General features: G+C 45.2%; 2 protein-coding genes across 4 annotated transcripts in view; one reads left to right on the top strand and one right to left on the bottom strand.

Annotated features, from left to right (window-relative positions):
- RRN3 (RRN3 homolog, RNA polymerase I transcription factor) overlaps nucleotides 1-3,692 on the bottom strand; it is a 1,004,740-nt gene extending 1,001,048 nt beyond the window's left edge. Inside the window, exon 1 of one of the 3 annotated variants that reach the window (XM_069645599.1) lies at nucleotides 3,550-3,692. In XM_069645599.1, coding sequence (XP_069501700.1) covers nucleotides 3,550-3,573 — 24 coding nt within the window. In that variant the 5' untranslated portion in view covers nucleotides 3,574-3,692. Of the gene's footprint in view, nucleotides 1-1,502; nucleotides 1,654-3,106; nucleotides 3,183-3,549 lie in introns of those variants that run through there. The other 2 variants (XM_069645600.1, XM_069645598.1) reach the window with 2 other exon arrangements.
- Nucleotides 3,693-4,182: 490 nt separating this feature from the next.
- The window catches only part of RSL1D1 (ribosomal L1 domain containing 1), a 426,377-nt gene continuing 416,408 nt past the window's right edge, over nucleotides 4,183-14,151 (top strand). Inside the window, exon 1 of the mRNA XM_069645597.1 lies at nucleotides 4,183-4,288. Coding sequence (XP_069501698.1) covers nucleotides 4,250-4,288 — 39 coding nt within the window. The 5' untranslated portion in view covers nucleotides 4,183-4,249. The remainder of the gene's footprint in view (nucleotides 4,289-14,151) is intronic.

Raw genomic sequence — 14,151 nt, 5'->3', positions numbered from 1 at the left:
TCTGGAACGCAATACCTAAATTAACACGCTCCATTCAAACGAGAGAACTGTTGTACAAAATTATGTTCCAATGGCACTACACTCCCGACAGAATGCATGCAATGTACCCCACTACATCGGCCCTTTGCTGAAGAGGGTGCACAACTGAAGGAGATTGGTGACATATTTGGGAGGAATGCCCAATAATTAGACCTTTCTGGGTAGGGATTCAGGAACAATTGGATACAATCTTTCCAAGCAAAAACCTTAAACATGAAGCGATTTGGCTCTGCGGGCTGTGGGATCCAAAATAGCAGGCACTCTCCAAAAGGCAGCAGCATAGTTTTATGGCCGGAAATGGAAACAAAAACAAGGGCCTACGAACTATGACTGGTTACAGAAGGTTTGGAGTTTCATATCAATGGAATGGGCAACCCATACGGTTCAAAGGGACCAAGCGACTTTCAAACGTAATTGGGAGGAAGTGTTGAGCTATCTTCAGAATGACTATATGCTCCAATGGTGCCCTCATAAAAAACACGTTATGGACATTATGTGATCGGAATAACACTTTAACATTGGACTAAGTATGACAGCCTTCACGGGCGGGGGGGTGGTATGAGTTTGAATGATGTATGTTATGGAAAATTCAATAAAAATAAGTTTTTTAAAAAAAAAAAGACTGGACTAGCAATGTTGGCATGTATGTGGCTTTCATGCCTGCTCAGGAGGGCGGACATCGCCGATAACGGCTGCCAGCCTGAGCAAAGGCAAGCCCGAGCGAGGCGAGGGCCTCAGCTCTGGTTGTGGGCCGTTATCAGCCATGTCCGCCCTCCTGAGCGGGTATGAAAGCCAGTTGCACCCAGGAATTCATCCGGGGTGTGAATGGCTTTAAGTATTTTACCTCTGGAGATTTGCGCTGCTTGTGCAGCCGATCTACTGAGGAAAAATGAAAAAAAAAAAATGAAAAAAAAGGGATGCCTGTCGTCTATGGTGGCAAGGAGACGAGAGGAGCACTGGAACTGTAGTTCTGTGCTATAGTCCTGCAGATAAGTAGGGACGGACAGAGGGGGATCAGAGGATTTTGGGGGGAGGCAACAGGGTGTTGCCTCCCCACATTAAATTTTAAAAATGGTGTCACCCGGGGAAGGTAGCAGCGGCCTGAGAATGTCTATTCTTGCCTGCCATCTGATTGGCTGAGCACTCATCCCCGGAATATCCTGCCCTGCTGCTGCGAGTCATAGAAGTTGCTTCGGCCGTTTTAGAGTACTAACCCAAATGAGAATGAGTTAAGCACTTTACCATGCTCGGGTATGCAATGTTATTGAGTTGAATATATCACACCTCCCTTTTTCATATTTTCTTGGAGCTTCAGGATCTGTAAGCTTTGGGGTAGAGGACTAACACCGGAGAAGGGCAAGCATGCCTTGTTACAGCGTTGATATGCTCAGATCTGAAAAAATAAGGCTCTCTGCAGGATGTACATTTCTGATATTTTGAATTATTTGTATAGCACCTCTTACCATTTGTTTTGGCTTTGAAGCACTGAAGTTGAATGGCCCTTCAACAGACTGTAGTCTGAAGAGACAAGGGAAAAGGAGCATCGCTTTGCATTCAAAGAACAGGCTTCAAAATTGCTGGGAGCTAGTTCGCTCCAGCTTGTAGTACTGGAGATCCCTGTTCGCTTGACACCAACAGCTACCATGAGCTTATTTTAGCTCCTGAAGCCATCTGGAGATATAAAAACATACCCATGTGACATTAGCTTTCTGTATTTGGGAAGGTCGATAAAGAAGAAATAGAGACATCTAGAAGACACTTCAAGCTTCATGGATTGTTTATAATGGGCAAAAGTTTAGATCTCACATAAACATTAGACTTGCGGCACGCTATCTTGTGGTTCTCTAATGGTAGCTCCTGCAGACTAGGTGATGCCTTATACTCAGGAGCCAGTTCTAACGACCCCTGAAATAATAAATAGCAATTAAAGCAACTGTTCAATATCTAGCAGAGAGGACTAGTGAAGACTCAGCCGTATTATATGGGGTGAAATACTACAGGAGGAAAGGTAACTATATAAACTACAGTTAAGGGCTCTACATTGGTTAATGTACACTCCAGATTGCGAACATAAATTGTGTAGTTGTCTGTGGTGACTATCAGAGTGGTGTTTAAGGAGTGTGGAGAATTTTGTTGGTGGATTTGTGATGGGTTAGTGTGGTGTTTAGGGAAATTTAGTGAAGATATTTGTTGTTGGGGTGTACATTCTATTGCGCAACCTGGGTTGTTTTGCTGCTGGAATTGTATGTCAAAATGGGTTGTTAGGCTAGGGGAGGCTATGTCAGGTGATACTATGCCATGGCACCAATGCAGAGCTCAAAGTATCCAGTCATGATTCTGGGACCTCTTTTCTGACTGCGCTCCCACAACTCAAAGACACTGTAGCACCACTGAGCTTTACATCAGATTATGGAACAATGCAGCTGGATATGCATCATAAACTACTAACTGGACAAAGTCAACCACGCACCACATCATAATCATAGCATTACTAGGCTCCATCGAAAAAGTGCATTTTGTATTTAAAACGGATCATGTTTTTGCCACTGTCACTGCCCCAATAAATTAGCACCACTGGCTGCTAATTTGACACTAGTTCCCACAAACATTCCTTTGAGATAACGGGAATGGGGCACCATACAAGTACATTTTCCCCCTCTTTATTGGCGCAACATAAGAGTTCTATAAACGATACAGTCAGTTTCAAGCACTATACCTCCTCTCCAGCAAGCTGTGGATTACTTTGTTGCTTATCCTGCTAGAGGGATGTACAGTGCAAGCATAGAAAGGAGCAGAAAATACAATGTAAACTACATACAAACAAAAACGAACGTAGGGCATAATTTAAACAGTAAAACAAACGGGGACACTATTACTAAACAAAGACTCAAGTGCCTCCAGAGTCTCTCTCTGTTTATGCATCTACGTTTCCCCTTCCAATCGGATAGGCGTTAGTTGCCTCTGCTTCGCTATGAAGTCTACCATCCTCTACTGCTGTCACGTTCCCACCAACTGCTCAACAGACGGAAAGTCCCTAAATATATACGTATAAATTATACGCATCTACCTTCGTTGTCTGCAATAATACTGGTGCAGCATGCTGCGGCGGAGGAACATAAACACGGAAGTGAACCTTCCACCGGAACAGCACTGTCTAACGCAAGTGTTTTTTTTTTTTAAATGAATAGACTTTATTGAAAACATAACCAATACTGACATTTGAAAGACCATGAAAGTAAGCACCACATAGTTCACCAGGGAACTGGATAGATAAATAGTTGTATTCAAATAAAGTGGCTGCGATCGTGATTTTTGCCGACAGCGCTGGACGCCGTGCTGGTCGCCAAAACACCGTTGGGAAATCACTTGTGCTTCTTTGTAATCGTAGTTTGGGCGAGGGCTACCTGTACGTTTTGTGGTTGTGCACATTCATGCGTTTTAATTCCGCATGTATTACTTTATACTGAAAATCAATTAGAATATGTTTGTTTAAAAATATCAGCAACTCACATTCTTACTTCTGTTATGTTGCATGTTCCGTGTTGGAGAACACGCTTGGGGTTCAGTTGCAAGGTCAACATGCAGGTTTTTGTTATTCTTTTCCTTCTCAAAAATGAGTTGTGCTCCTTCTTGAGATTTGGACCCGTGCAGGAACGAGTGGGAACTATTCTCCTTCCTAGAAAATAAAAAGAGGAGGGGACCCCAACTTGTGCCCGTTTTCCCACGTTACCCCGCCCGTCTCACTGCCTGTGCTGACGGTAGCACAGGGGTAGGGCCAGTTCGAGATAATGTGGAATATTAAATTCCCCCAGGAATTGAAACTTAAATTTGAGCATACATTTGTAGTGTCTACGCTGGCACCCGCGCTCCCATCCTGTGCGGTCAGCGTTACGTGTCGTGCCTCCAGGGAAAGAGGAGCGGGACACGAAATCAACTGTTCACGCCATTTTACTAACGCCCAGTTGCAACCTCAGGGCATATACACCCAAAAGCGTATGCTTGCTTGCGGTATACTGTATGAATTCATGGCACGTTTGTTTTTAAATCATACAACGCAGTGTCACAGACCGCGTTGTGTGATTTAAAAAAAGTTGCAAGGTGATGTAATACGTTTCAGCGAACGTAACGCGTAAGTCATGTGACTACGCGTTGCCATGGCCTTTCCTCTATTGGTAGCAAGTCGCTAGTTGTATTACACGTGTGGTGGAAAATGGCGCAGGAAGTCGAGCAGAGTTTAGATTTGGCACAGGTAGATTGAATGAATGTTTATTATGTACGTGGCTGGGGTATCATGGTTTGCATGCTCCGTTTTCACTGGAAAGGCAGCTGCATCTAGTTTGTTTGCTGGCCGCAGGATGTACGAAGACGCATAAAGAGCCATTCTGCACGGGGAGAAATAAACTTTAGAGCACTGCCATGATCCATCTGTTAATTCTCTCCAGATTGTAAAGCGGGACATGTATGAGTTTTATCTCCTTGAAGTTGATCGAGATCAACTACTCTTTGCAGCGGAATGTAGTTTGCTGGAACGTTTGGCATCTCCAAAACACTCCTAGGTCCTGTTTGAGTTGAAAGTCTGTGACATACTTGGAATAGGGTGGCCAACTTTACAGAATGATTCTGCAGGACACTTGTAGCGCACCAGAAGCAGCCTGCAGTGCTCGCAGTTCCATATGGTGTAATTTGTGCCCCTTTTTTGGTAACATTAGTGGTAGATTACATCTAAACATATACACAGCACAATAAAACACTGTAGGCCACTCTACATGCAGGACACTAATCTGTTAGAGCTCTGTCCATGTATGCCCTGTGGGACAAAATATATGTAAACATCCACATTTGCATACGCATTGACAACATAAGTGACGTCACAAAAAGAACACTGCAAAAAACATCAGTCTTTGCTACTTTGAGTCACCAAGGGAAGTGACATTACAATCATTTTCCATGAGTTAATTGAGTGTCAATTAACTTTGTGGTGTGACATGCACCAATGGTACTATTATTATTAAATGGGTAGCAGCTCTATAGCTATTAAAACCATGAGTGAGGATTTTTTTTTTTTTAATAACATAATGGTATAATAATATGAGCTATGAACTGAATCACTTACAGGGACTACAGATGTGATACTGTGAGATTCATTGATTTGCCCCAGATCCCACACTTTGGTGTGGAAGTGGGATGTGGGCAATTTAAGCAGTTGACCACATATCTTTCATGGTTTACTTGACATACATATTTATTAAGACTTTGTTTATTGAAATGCCTTGGAAAAAACCTATACGACATAAAAAAAACAGCATCTCACGATAAACGAACCTTACACTATATAAGTTGTCATAGAAATATGTTGAGCAAAATGCGTATGACTTTAGCTTTATTTTCCCTATCCTGCATGAAAGGTCACAGTAGCACCAACCAGGCACACTAATGTGAGACAAAATATTCTCCCTTGACTTTCAAAATGATTTCAAAAGCAGCATGCTGCACTTCCACTTCTAATCACTCCCAATTCACATTTCTTAAGGGACAGAAGTCTCTGCTAATATTCCCCCCTGGCCACTCACTATTGATGTCTAATTGCTGCTACTGGAATGCTCTGTTAACACAGAGCAACGTTTTAAGATGCTGTACGCACCGAGGGAGCTGCTCTTCTGCCTTGAGCTTCAGCTATCACACGGAAGTGTGAGCTCGGGGCAGAAAATGGTTTGATCAGGCCGGGGGTTAAGGCCAAGTCTGGACTTTTGGCTCCCTGCAGAGGGTGCCTGCAAATCGCGGGACAAAACCCATCAATGCGGGTAAGTGCTGCAAAATACGGGATGGTTGGCCACCCTAATTTTGAAATGCCTCGGTCTTCTCCACTCTCGGAGTAGGGGAGGGTGTCGGGGGCGGGGGGAGATAGAGTGGAGGGGTTACCCTCAAAACCATAGAGGTGTTGAGGTGTTATATCTCTTTTTTCCCCAAGGTTTTCGAAAGTATTTGTGCAACAGATCGTTCACCTTTAGTCTGCCTTCCCCAACTGTCATGCTGCAACTTTGAAAGTTTTTGGGTGGAGCATGGAGATGTTGCTCTATTAATGTCTCCCTTACTGAATCAAACCATGTAAACTTACTGTCCTTTTGAACCCCATCTTCTGCTAAGTCTTGCTTGCAACTTCATCTGCTGGTAGAGACCGCAACAGATGAAATCATCATAACTATAAAGTAATTTTTATGTGACACTTACACAGTACATGGCCCAATTCGTACTTTGTCCCTCCAAAATAGTAATTCCACCCAATGCATTTAGGGCCTAATTCACAGAAGTGTTTTATAACGGCAAAACCCCATTGGAAAACGCTCTGTGAATAAGGGCCTTAGGGTCAAAAGAAAAACTAGCACTGCCCCAAATTGAATGACCCCTTGCGATACGCCTTCTCCCTCGTAATGGCATTATGTTATGTTTATTATGTTGTGATAATAGTTTATTTATTCCGTTAGTTTATTTATTCCGTTATATTGGTTATGAAATTAAGTCTTGATCTACGCATAGAAGGTTTTGGTCTGATAGACAATGTAATCTAATTCACTGCTGTTACATACTCGTCCTGCTCCCCCGCGACACACACTGACACAAATAATACACAGGAGACCAGAAGTGGAGAGAAATTCACTGTAATGCAAAACACATCAGTGCATGGGTGTGCTTCTTACGCATTCCTCAGTTATGCTCTGTGACATCGCTTGGCATGTTTTTTTTTTCTTCAGCTGTAGGCCAGTCCTATTACATCCGAAGTGCCTCAAGGAAAATGTAGTATAGGAGTTGGTAACGTGCCCAATGACTTTTTTTCTTCTCAATTTATCTATGAACCACTATATAATCGCTGTCCGAAGCATTGCACTACATCTGCATAAGCACACTGCAATAAAGTTATTATGATACATACATACTCAATAAGGAAGCAAACATCAAAACAAGGCAAAACATTAATTACTTCATAAACACTCTCCACTTGGTGCATCTAAAACAACAAAAACAGTCATAACTACATGTCCCTCCCTTTCTAGCAGCTCTGAGCATCCCTGTAACACTAAAATCCAGCACCACCGCTTCATGTCTGTTATGTTAATGTGCACTGTCCAAGTCAATTTCTGTTTTGCATTCCAGTATATAGTCAGCCTCTAGTACCTCTCAGTCCCTATGTGCACCCACAGTCCATGTCAGCAACAACCTGTCGGTGCTTAGCATATTTCTCACAAATGGCATCTCACACAGTGAATACTTGGTTGCTGACCGCTCTCTCATTCGTAGGCCATGGAGAAAAAACGACAGCCAATCTTCCTACTGTGTGCCTTTCACACCCATCTGTTTCAACAGCTCCTTCTTTGGTTTCTCCCTTGTGTTACGAGTCACCCAATTGTCCATGTGCTCCTGCCAGCCCTCTTTGGCCATGGGCCACCAGCCATCTCTGCCAAGCACCGATATCCGTTGTCTTGCTTTTTCTTTGCACTGATGTATGGCATCATCCTCTCCGAGGATGAACGCATGATGTGATATATCAATGCAGAGAAACGATTCCTTCCCTTTACGGTCGACCAGGAGCTGCTCACATTTCCTTTGACCATCTTTCTTGCCCTTCTGTAGGAAACTCTCCGTCACTTCAAGCTGTGTGCCCTCCTCCATGTGCCACTCCTTATCTTCTATGGATGCGATTAGCTTTGGCTATAGGTCATTGTCGGGCGTCAGGGGCCACTCTCAATAAGATGGATATTGTTTTTCTTCTCAGAGCCAACACCAATTATTGTAATTCACCATACTGTACACTTTTCCCAACACTATCGAGTCATGCTGGTATGGCCCGTCAATATCCTTCTCTGGTGCGCATATCCTGAAAACGTCTTGTGTTTTGACAGTCTCTGACCTGCATTCATGTAGTTCGCCTGACACTACCCCTTCTACTGACATTTTATTCTTGTTCACTGCCCCTTATGAGGTGCCCACTGAACAGTCACCCGTCCTTCCAAAATCCAGATGATTTCTTGCCCATGCTGTCTGGTCCCCGTTTGTGTGCGTGATACTCTTAGTAGCGGCAGTCACCACAGCCTCTGGGACTACCTGAAACCTTCCTCTCTCTGCCTGTAGGCACCTATTTACCACATCTGTCATCGCATCCTTCCTTCCAGAATCTCCTCCCACCCCTCTGTTGCACACAGTTGCTGCTCCTGGTACCCAGCCAGCCCGTGTCTCCTCCCTCTTGCTCCCCTTTCTCTGAAATACATAGAGCCACCCCCACAGCATTCTGCATCATCCACCTGAATTTGCACAGGCGCTGGTGCTAGCACCTTACAATCCTGCCCCCCTGTGTGTTCTCCCTCTGCCCGCTCCTTTCACTGCTTGTCTCACGGTCAGCCACACATCAGCTGCATTCGGAATGTATGCCCACCCTCGCGGGGGACCTTAACTTTTCCTCCACATCCCCCCTCCTTATGACGTCTGAAAACAGCCGCCATATTGTGACCCTCATAAAAGTTTGTGTAAGCTTGGCTGCAAAATCTGAGGGTCTCTGATCCCTCCCCATTTTTTTTTTAAACATTTCTTTATTGATCGATTCACATCTCTCTAACAATAGCCATACATATTACTGTACATCATAGCTTTGGATAACGGGTGATTGCATTGTGAAGCAAAAACGAGACAAAATGGAGCATATGGTCGGGCCATCGGGTACTGCAATCCCGCACTTCACCCGGAAGGGGGCTTGCATCAGGTCAGACATTGTTCCAGTTCTCTACAGTGCCCCCTGTATGTACCCCGACCCACGCCTCGTGCTGAAGGCTTCGAGTAATCAGTCCAGAAGGTGGATCAGGGGGGGTTGCGCTTGTCCATTTCATCATAATGCCCCTTCTGGAAGCTATCGTGCAGGTCAAGAGTAGCTTTCGACACTGTTTTGGTAACCCTGATAGCCACCCAAACATGCAGCAGAATAATACACAAGGTACATTCCGCCCCAACATCTTTGTCATGACACCAGTCACATCCTCCCAAAAGGGTTGCAGTTTAGCGCAGGACCACAGCATGTGTATTGGGTCCGCTGGATCTACTCTGTATCTCGGCCAATTAGCGGTTTTGGTATTGTCATACTGGTGTATACGTGCAGGAGAGATGTATGTCCTATGTAGGGTCTTAAGTTGGATTAGCTGTAGCCTAGAGCTGAAAGCACCTGTGTGTGTCGTGCCACATATCACTGCCCACTGTTTGTCTGTAAGGGGTACCCCCAAGTCGTCTTCTCACTTTTACATTTCAGGGGTTCCCTGGGTGAGTCAGTCTGAATGAGCTTATATATTGCCAACACCACTCCCTTGCACCGGGGGGAACTTCTGATGTAGTATAGCAACAAAGTTGTGTGTGTGGGATCTCCGGAAACACTGGGGACCACTCTCTGAACACCGCCTTCATTCTAAAGTTCTGCAGTGTGTGTTGAAAGCTGTTTCCCATTTTGTCTGCGGACACTTCCGTTCGGGTACATATCCTGCCTGCCCTTCCCCAGTCCTGTATGATGGACTCATCGCAGGTCAGTGCCAGGGTCTCTATATTCCATAGTGAAATGCCAGGGTCAAAAGGGCGGTCTACCCCTAACCTTTTCAGAGCTCGCCTCCAGACATGCACAATACAGGCCACCGGGTCAAATCTGCATTTGTCTGCAGGAAATCAGCACTCGCTGGAGGGAGGATGAATACACCGAGCTCCATTCTATGCGCACATGCAGAGTCGCCTGCGCTACCAGCATCCAAAATTTAGAGAAAGATAATTGAGCCACCAATAAGTACACTTCTACGTCTGGAGCGCAAATTCCTCCAGTCTCCCAAGGCTGGGTTAGTGCTTCCTAACCACTGAATGTAATTGTCCCCAGAAACGCACCCCACTTAGTGAGAGGCAATAATGAACACACCCCAGAAGGGGAATGAGGCCAGGACCAAGTGCGGGTGAGATCAAAAAGAGCTTTATATAATTCAATATAGGGCATGCAAAGGACTCTGCAAACTCCGAGAGCGCTCAGTCTGACAATAGCAAAGACAGTGAGTTATATTACAAATACACGTCATGCATGAGGTAAGCTATAGGGGCCACATAGTCTTAGGGATTGAGTGGTGATGGCTAGGTGGTATACAATGTATACAGTTGCTTCTCCAGGATTGGTGGTCGTGGGTGCTGCGCCACATGGGGTGGGAGGTGAGCTGGGCTCATCGGGCTGTAGCGCTGGGCCGGACATGCCCTGTAACAACGATTGATAACTAAACCAACATTTGTCCTTTTGGCCACACATTCCCACCCATTTGTCACACTTCATGTGTCCTGTTGATTTGCAACTCTTGTAAGCGCTGACCTTAGATCCATGCATGGCCAGGAACATTGATATGCGATCTGTAGTGTCTCAATATATCAGTTTGGGGGATAGCTCAGGTTCAAACAATCAGGTCTCATGGGCATGGGCAGGGGTGCTTGACAAACCATCCTTGGAAATTTCGGTGAGGGATGGTATTACGATCTGTTGGTACACTTGTGGGCGCCCCCTTTCTAGGGTTATTAACTCGGGGTCAATGGAGGTACTACTGGGCCCGTGGGGGGCATGTGACTGGTGCCTGAAAGGCGGTGGGATTTAGGACCAGGTAGCTCGTAAGTCATGGAGTCAGGCTGTGACGGCCTCTGACACGGGGGAGGGTGGCGGATGCTTGAAACGGGTCCAGCAGGGTCGGGAGGGAAGGCATGGCTGTGCTGTTTGAACACCGTCTATCTCGAGAGGGCCAGGGCAGGAGGAGGGGGAAATGGCCTTGCAGCTCCGCGCGTGGCATCTTGCACGAGGCGGTTTACTGTCGTATGGGTGAGGGGCGACTAACAACACATGGGGTTTCTAAAAGCACTCACATGTATTTGCATTAACATGGGATACTAGCTGGGGATCATACTTTTTTTACATAGCATTTCACATCTACAGTTGACATACGAACATGAGGTAGTGTCGGGCAGGTGTGTATAAAGAGAGCAACACAGGTTGTAGTTCCGTTATCAGCTGTCCAGTCTTTGTATATCTCTTCATTATATGCAATATCAGTTGCACATTTTTCTCTTTACCCAATCTCCTTTACATTAGCAGCGAACGTTAGTCAACAAGGCACATATTACATAAATGGTTTCTACACGTTGCATGGGCTTTCGGGGTGGCTATGGGTGCGAGGAGCCACGCCGTCTATAGTTGGGGGGGGGGGGGGGTTGGTGCAGGGGTCAGGGCCTGCAGGGCTGGTCTCAGTTACATCCTAATGTTCCTGTTCATGGCTGGGGCAATGATGTACTGCGGAAGGTTAACAGCTACAGGGTTTTATTTTGTTGTTTGCTCGCGTCTGGTGACTCGTGAGAACGAGTCCTCAGCGGATCTGCCATGCAGTGGGAGGTGGGGGAAGTGTGGGCCTCTGTGAGCGCGGTCAAGTGGGGGTCACTCTGCAGCGTTCAGTGTCTCTGCCTTGGGTTAGATATGCATGTTTCTAGTAAGATGGCGATGGCTTAAAGGATAGTTCCGGGACTTTTTTTTTATTGTCCCTACGGGTCGGCCATGTGTTTGTAAGCATAAATCGGTAGATCGTAGGAAACTTTCCTATGGACCTTACCCGACTTTTCGCCCATTATCGCACTCGAAATCAGCCTCCATTTTGTGATAATCCTATCATTCCGCCGCATCGACCTGGCTCACCTGCCTTTGCGGCACTAAATCAAATCCCCCGCCCCTGAAACAGACTTTATCAAAACATTCATATTCCCCGCCTCTATCCGTGACGTGACTGTGCTGCGTAGGCAAACGCGCCCAGGCGTCTTCTACGCGACTCCACACAGAACCCGGAAACCAACACAGATCAGCTCACAACACAGCGCGCCACAATTCGGAATATGAAACTGTACTTTGAAATCAAACCGCAAGATTGTAAATGTGGTAAAGTACATTTATTGGACATCAAATGTTTTGAGAATATTCAGCGATTTGCATTTTTATTTGCTCATGTTCCAAAAAGTTCGTATTGAGGAACGCGATGGTCCTTTCCTGTACACAGGGTCTTAGAGCATCTCACAATACAGCACCACAATTCGGAATGTGAAACCGTGGTTTAAAAGCAAACGGCAAGATTGTACATTTGGCAAAGTACGTTTATTGGACATCAAATGTTTAGAGAATATTCAGCGATTTGCATTTTTATTTGCTCTCGATCCAAATTAGTTCGTCTTGAGGGAAGCGATGTTCGTGTGCAGTACACAGGGTGTTGGTTTACGATAAAAATAAGCTCTTCGGTCGCACTGATAATCGCATGGCTGTTCCAACAACGAGGCACTAGGCCACCACAACGGTAGGTATGTTGCATCTAACCGTTAGTACCGCGTAAGGGCATACTTGTACTTGGCGATCGTCCCATAAAATGGTCAGGGTGGTAACGTTGTTCACGCGGAGAAGCAACTGGCGGCTGTAGAAGCCGTCCGCCGGTGTCTGGTACTCGTGACACAGACAAGCGTTTGCCCGCGAATGTACTTTCCATTGACATTTTTTCCATTCTCCAAGCTTCGCTGATGGCTGGAAATAGATAATCGGTTTGGTATTTGTAGAACTGAGTTTTCGCAATGAAATGGATTCCCACAAACTGAAAGAAATACTGTAACTTTTTAAAACTTGAACCACTAAAAAGTGCGGCCGCTGCACAAAGTAGATTGCCTGCTGGCAGTTGCCCCAGCATGGGTTGTGCAGACCATGCGAACGGATGATATTGTGTACAGGTGGCATGTATTTTAAGGTTAGTGCCTCGAATTGCACGAGTCACATTAATCAATGGCTCCCCACATACTTCCCCACCAACCGAATGCCCACATTTCATCATCATAATAATATCCATCAAACAGCTATCGAATACAATGAATTTGGCCTCTTTCCTTATACTGTCACTCTGCATCCCAGCTGGTTCGGCCTGTAACGTTGAGGACATGTCACTCGCATGGAAGGTACAATCTCTGATATCGTCTTCCGCTATGCTGAGTGATATTGATGGTGTTTCATTGTCGTCCACTTCATTCTCTTCCATTGCAACATCTGTTCCTTGTCCGGAGATGGGAGAAAAAAACAATGTCTTCAACTTTCGCGCGCTCTTATTTTTTGCGGGTGTGGATTCTGTGAATTGATCTCCGACTGCATCCAAACTACCAGGAGGACATTCACTATCAATGGCTGGTGGTGGTATAGCTCCGTTGTCAATCACTTCATATTCTTCCCATTGGCACGATGCATCTCCAGTCTCAAGTCCCTGCCAAAAGGTTTGACAAGCAACATCTCTCGTTCGCTTCACTGTCTGTGTAGATCTAGTTCTTACACCCACTCGCAACTAGAGGACAGATTAGAAAAGGGATGTTCAGTTTAAACACAACTTACAGTATTGAACTATTGACAGTGAAAGACAACATAAAATAGTGAACAGGACACTAACCTTCTTTTGCTTTCTTTTCTTTGAAACTTTCTTGCCTCGAACTTCAACATCTGGACGCTGTTGCTCCGACTCGTGTGTGCATGTCTCCACTTCCTCTCGCGCTGCAACGACTATATTTTCATGATAAGCACATCCATCACTCACTGAGGCTCCATCGACTCCCTGAAACATAGAACTTTCATTAGTATGTATAATAATATTGAAAACACAAAATGTACTTGGGGACCAATACCCATACGTACATCTCAATAGCAAAACACGAATGAACGCATTGTGTAGAACATTCAAACGACAATAGTTCACGCATGGTTGATCTAGTTAGATTGAACTGTCAAGATCCATACCTCGGGCTCCGCATAGACTTCCATTGATGATATTATTGAAGATGACGCTTCAGCAACTCCCTGAAACACAGTAATTGCATTAGTATGGTTTTCTATTTTGTTTAAAAGAACATAAACTTTCTGCAGGCGTCAACGGCTCATCTAAATAGACCTGCACAAATGATCAGTTGTCTAAAATAAATAATGGATATCTAAATATGATTCGATTTGCTCCATCGTTGGAAGTGTCACCACCCAGAGATCTGCATCAACTACTAGGGGTGATGTTCTTGTTG

This window comes from Ambystoma mexicanum, chromosome 2p (assembly GCF_040938575.1).
Source record: "Ambystoma mexicanum isolate Mex_15411 chromosome 2p, UKY_AmexF1_1, whole genome shotgun sequence".
NCBI lineage: Eukaryota > Metazoa > Chordata > Amphibia > Caudata > Ambystomatidae > Ambystoma > Ambystoma mexicanum.
The sequence above is the reverse complement of the archived record's forward strand: the minus strand, read 5'-3'. Positions and strand labels throughout refer to the sequence as shown.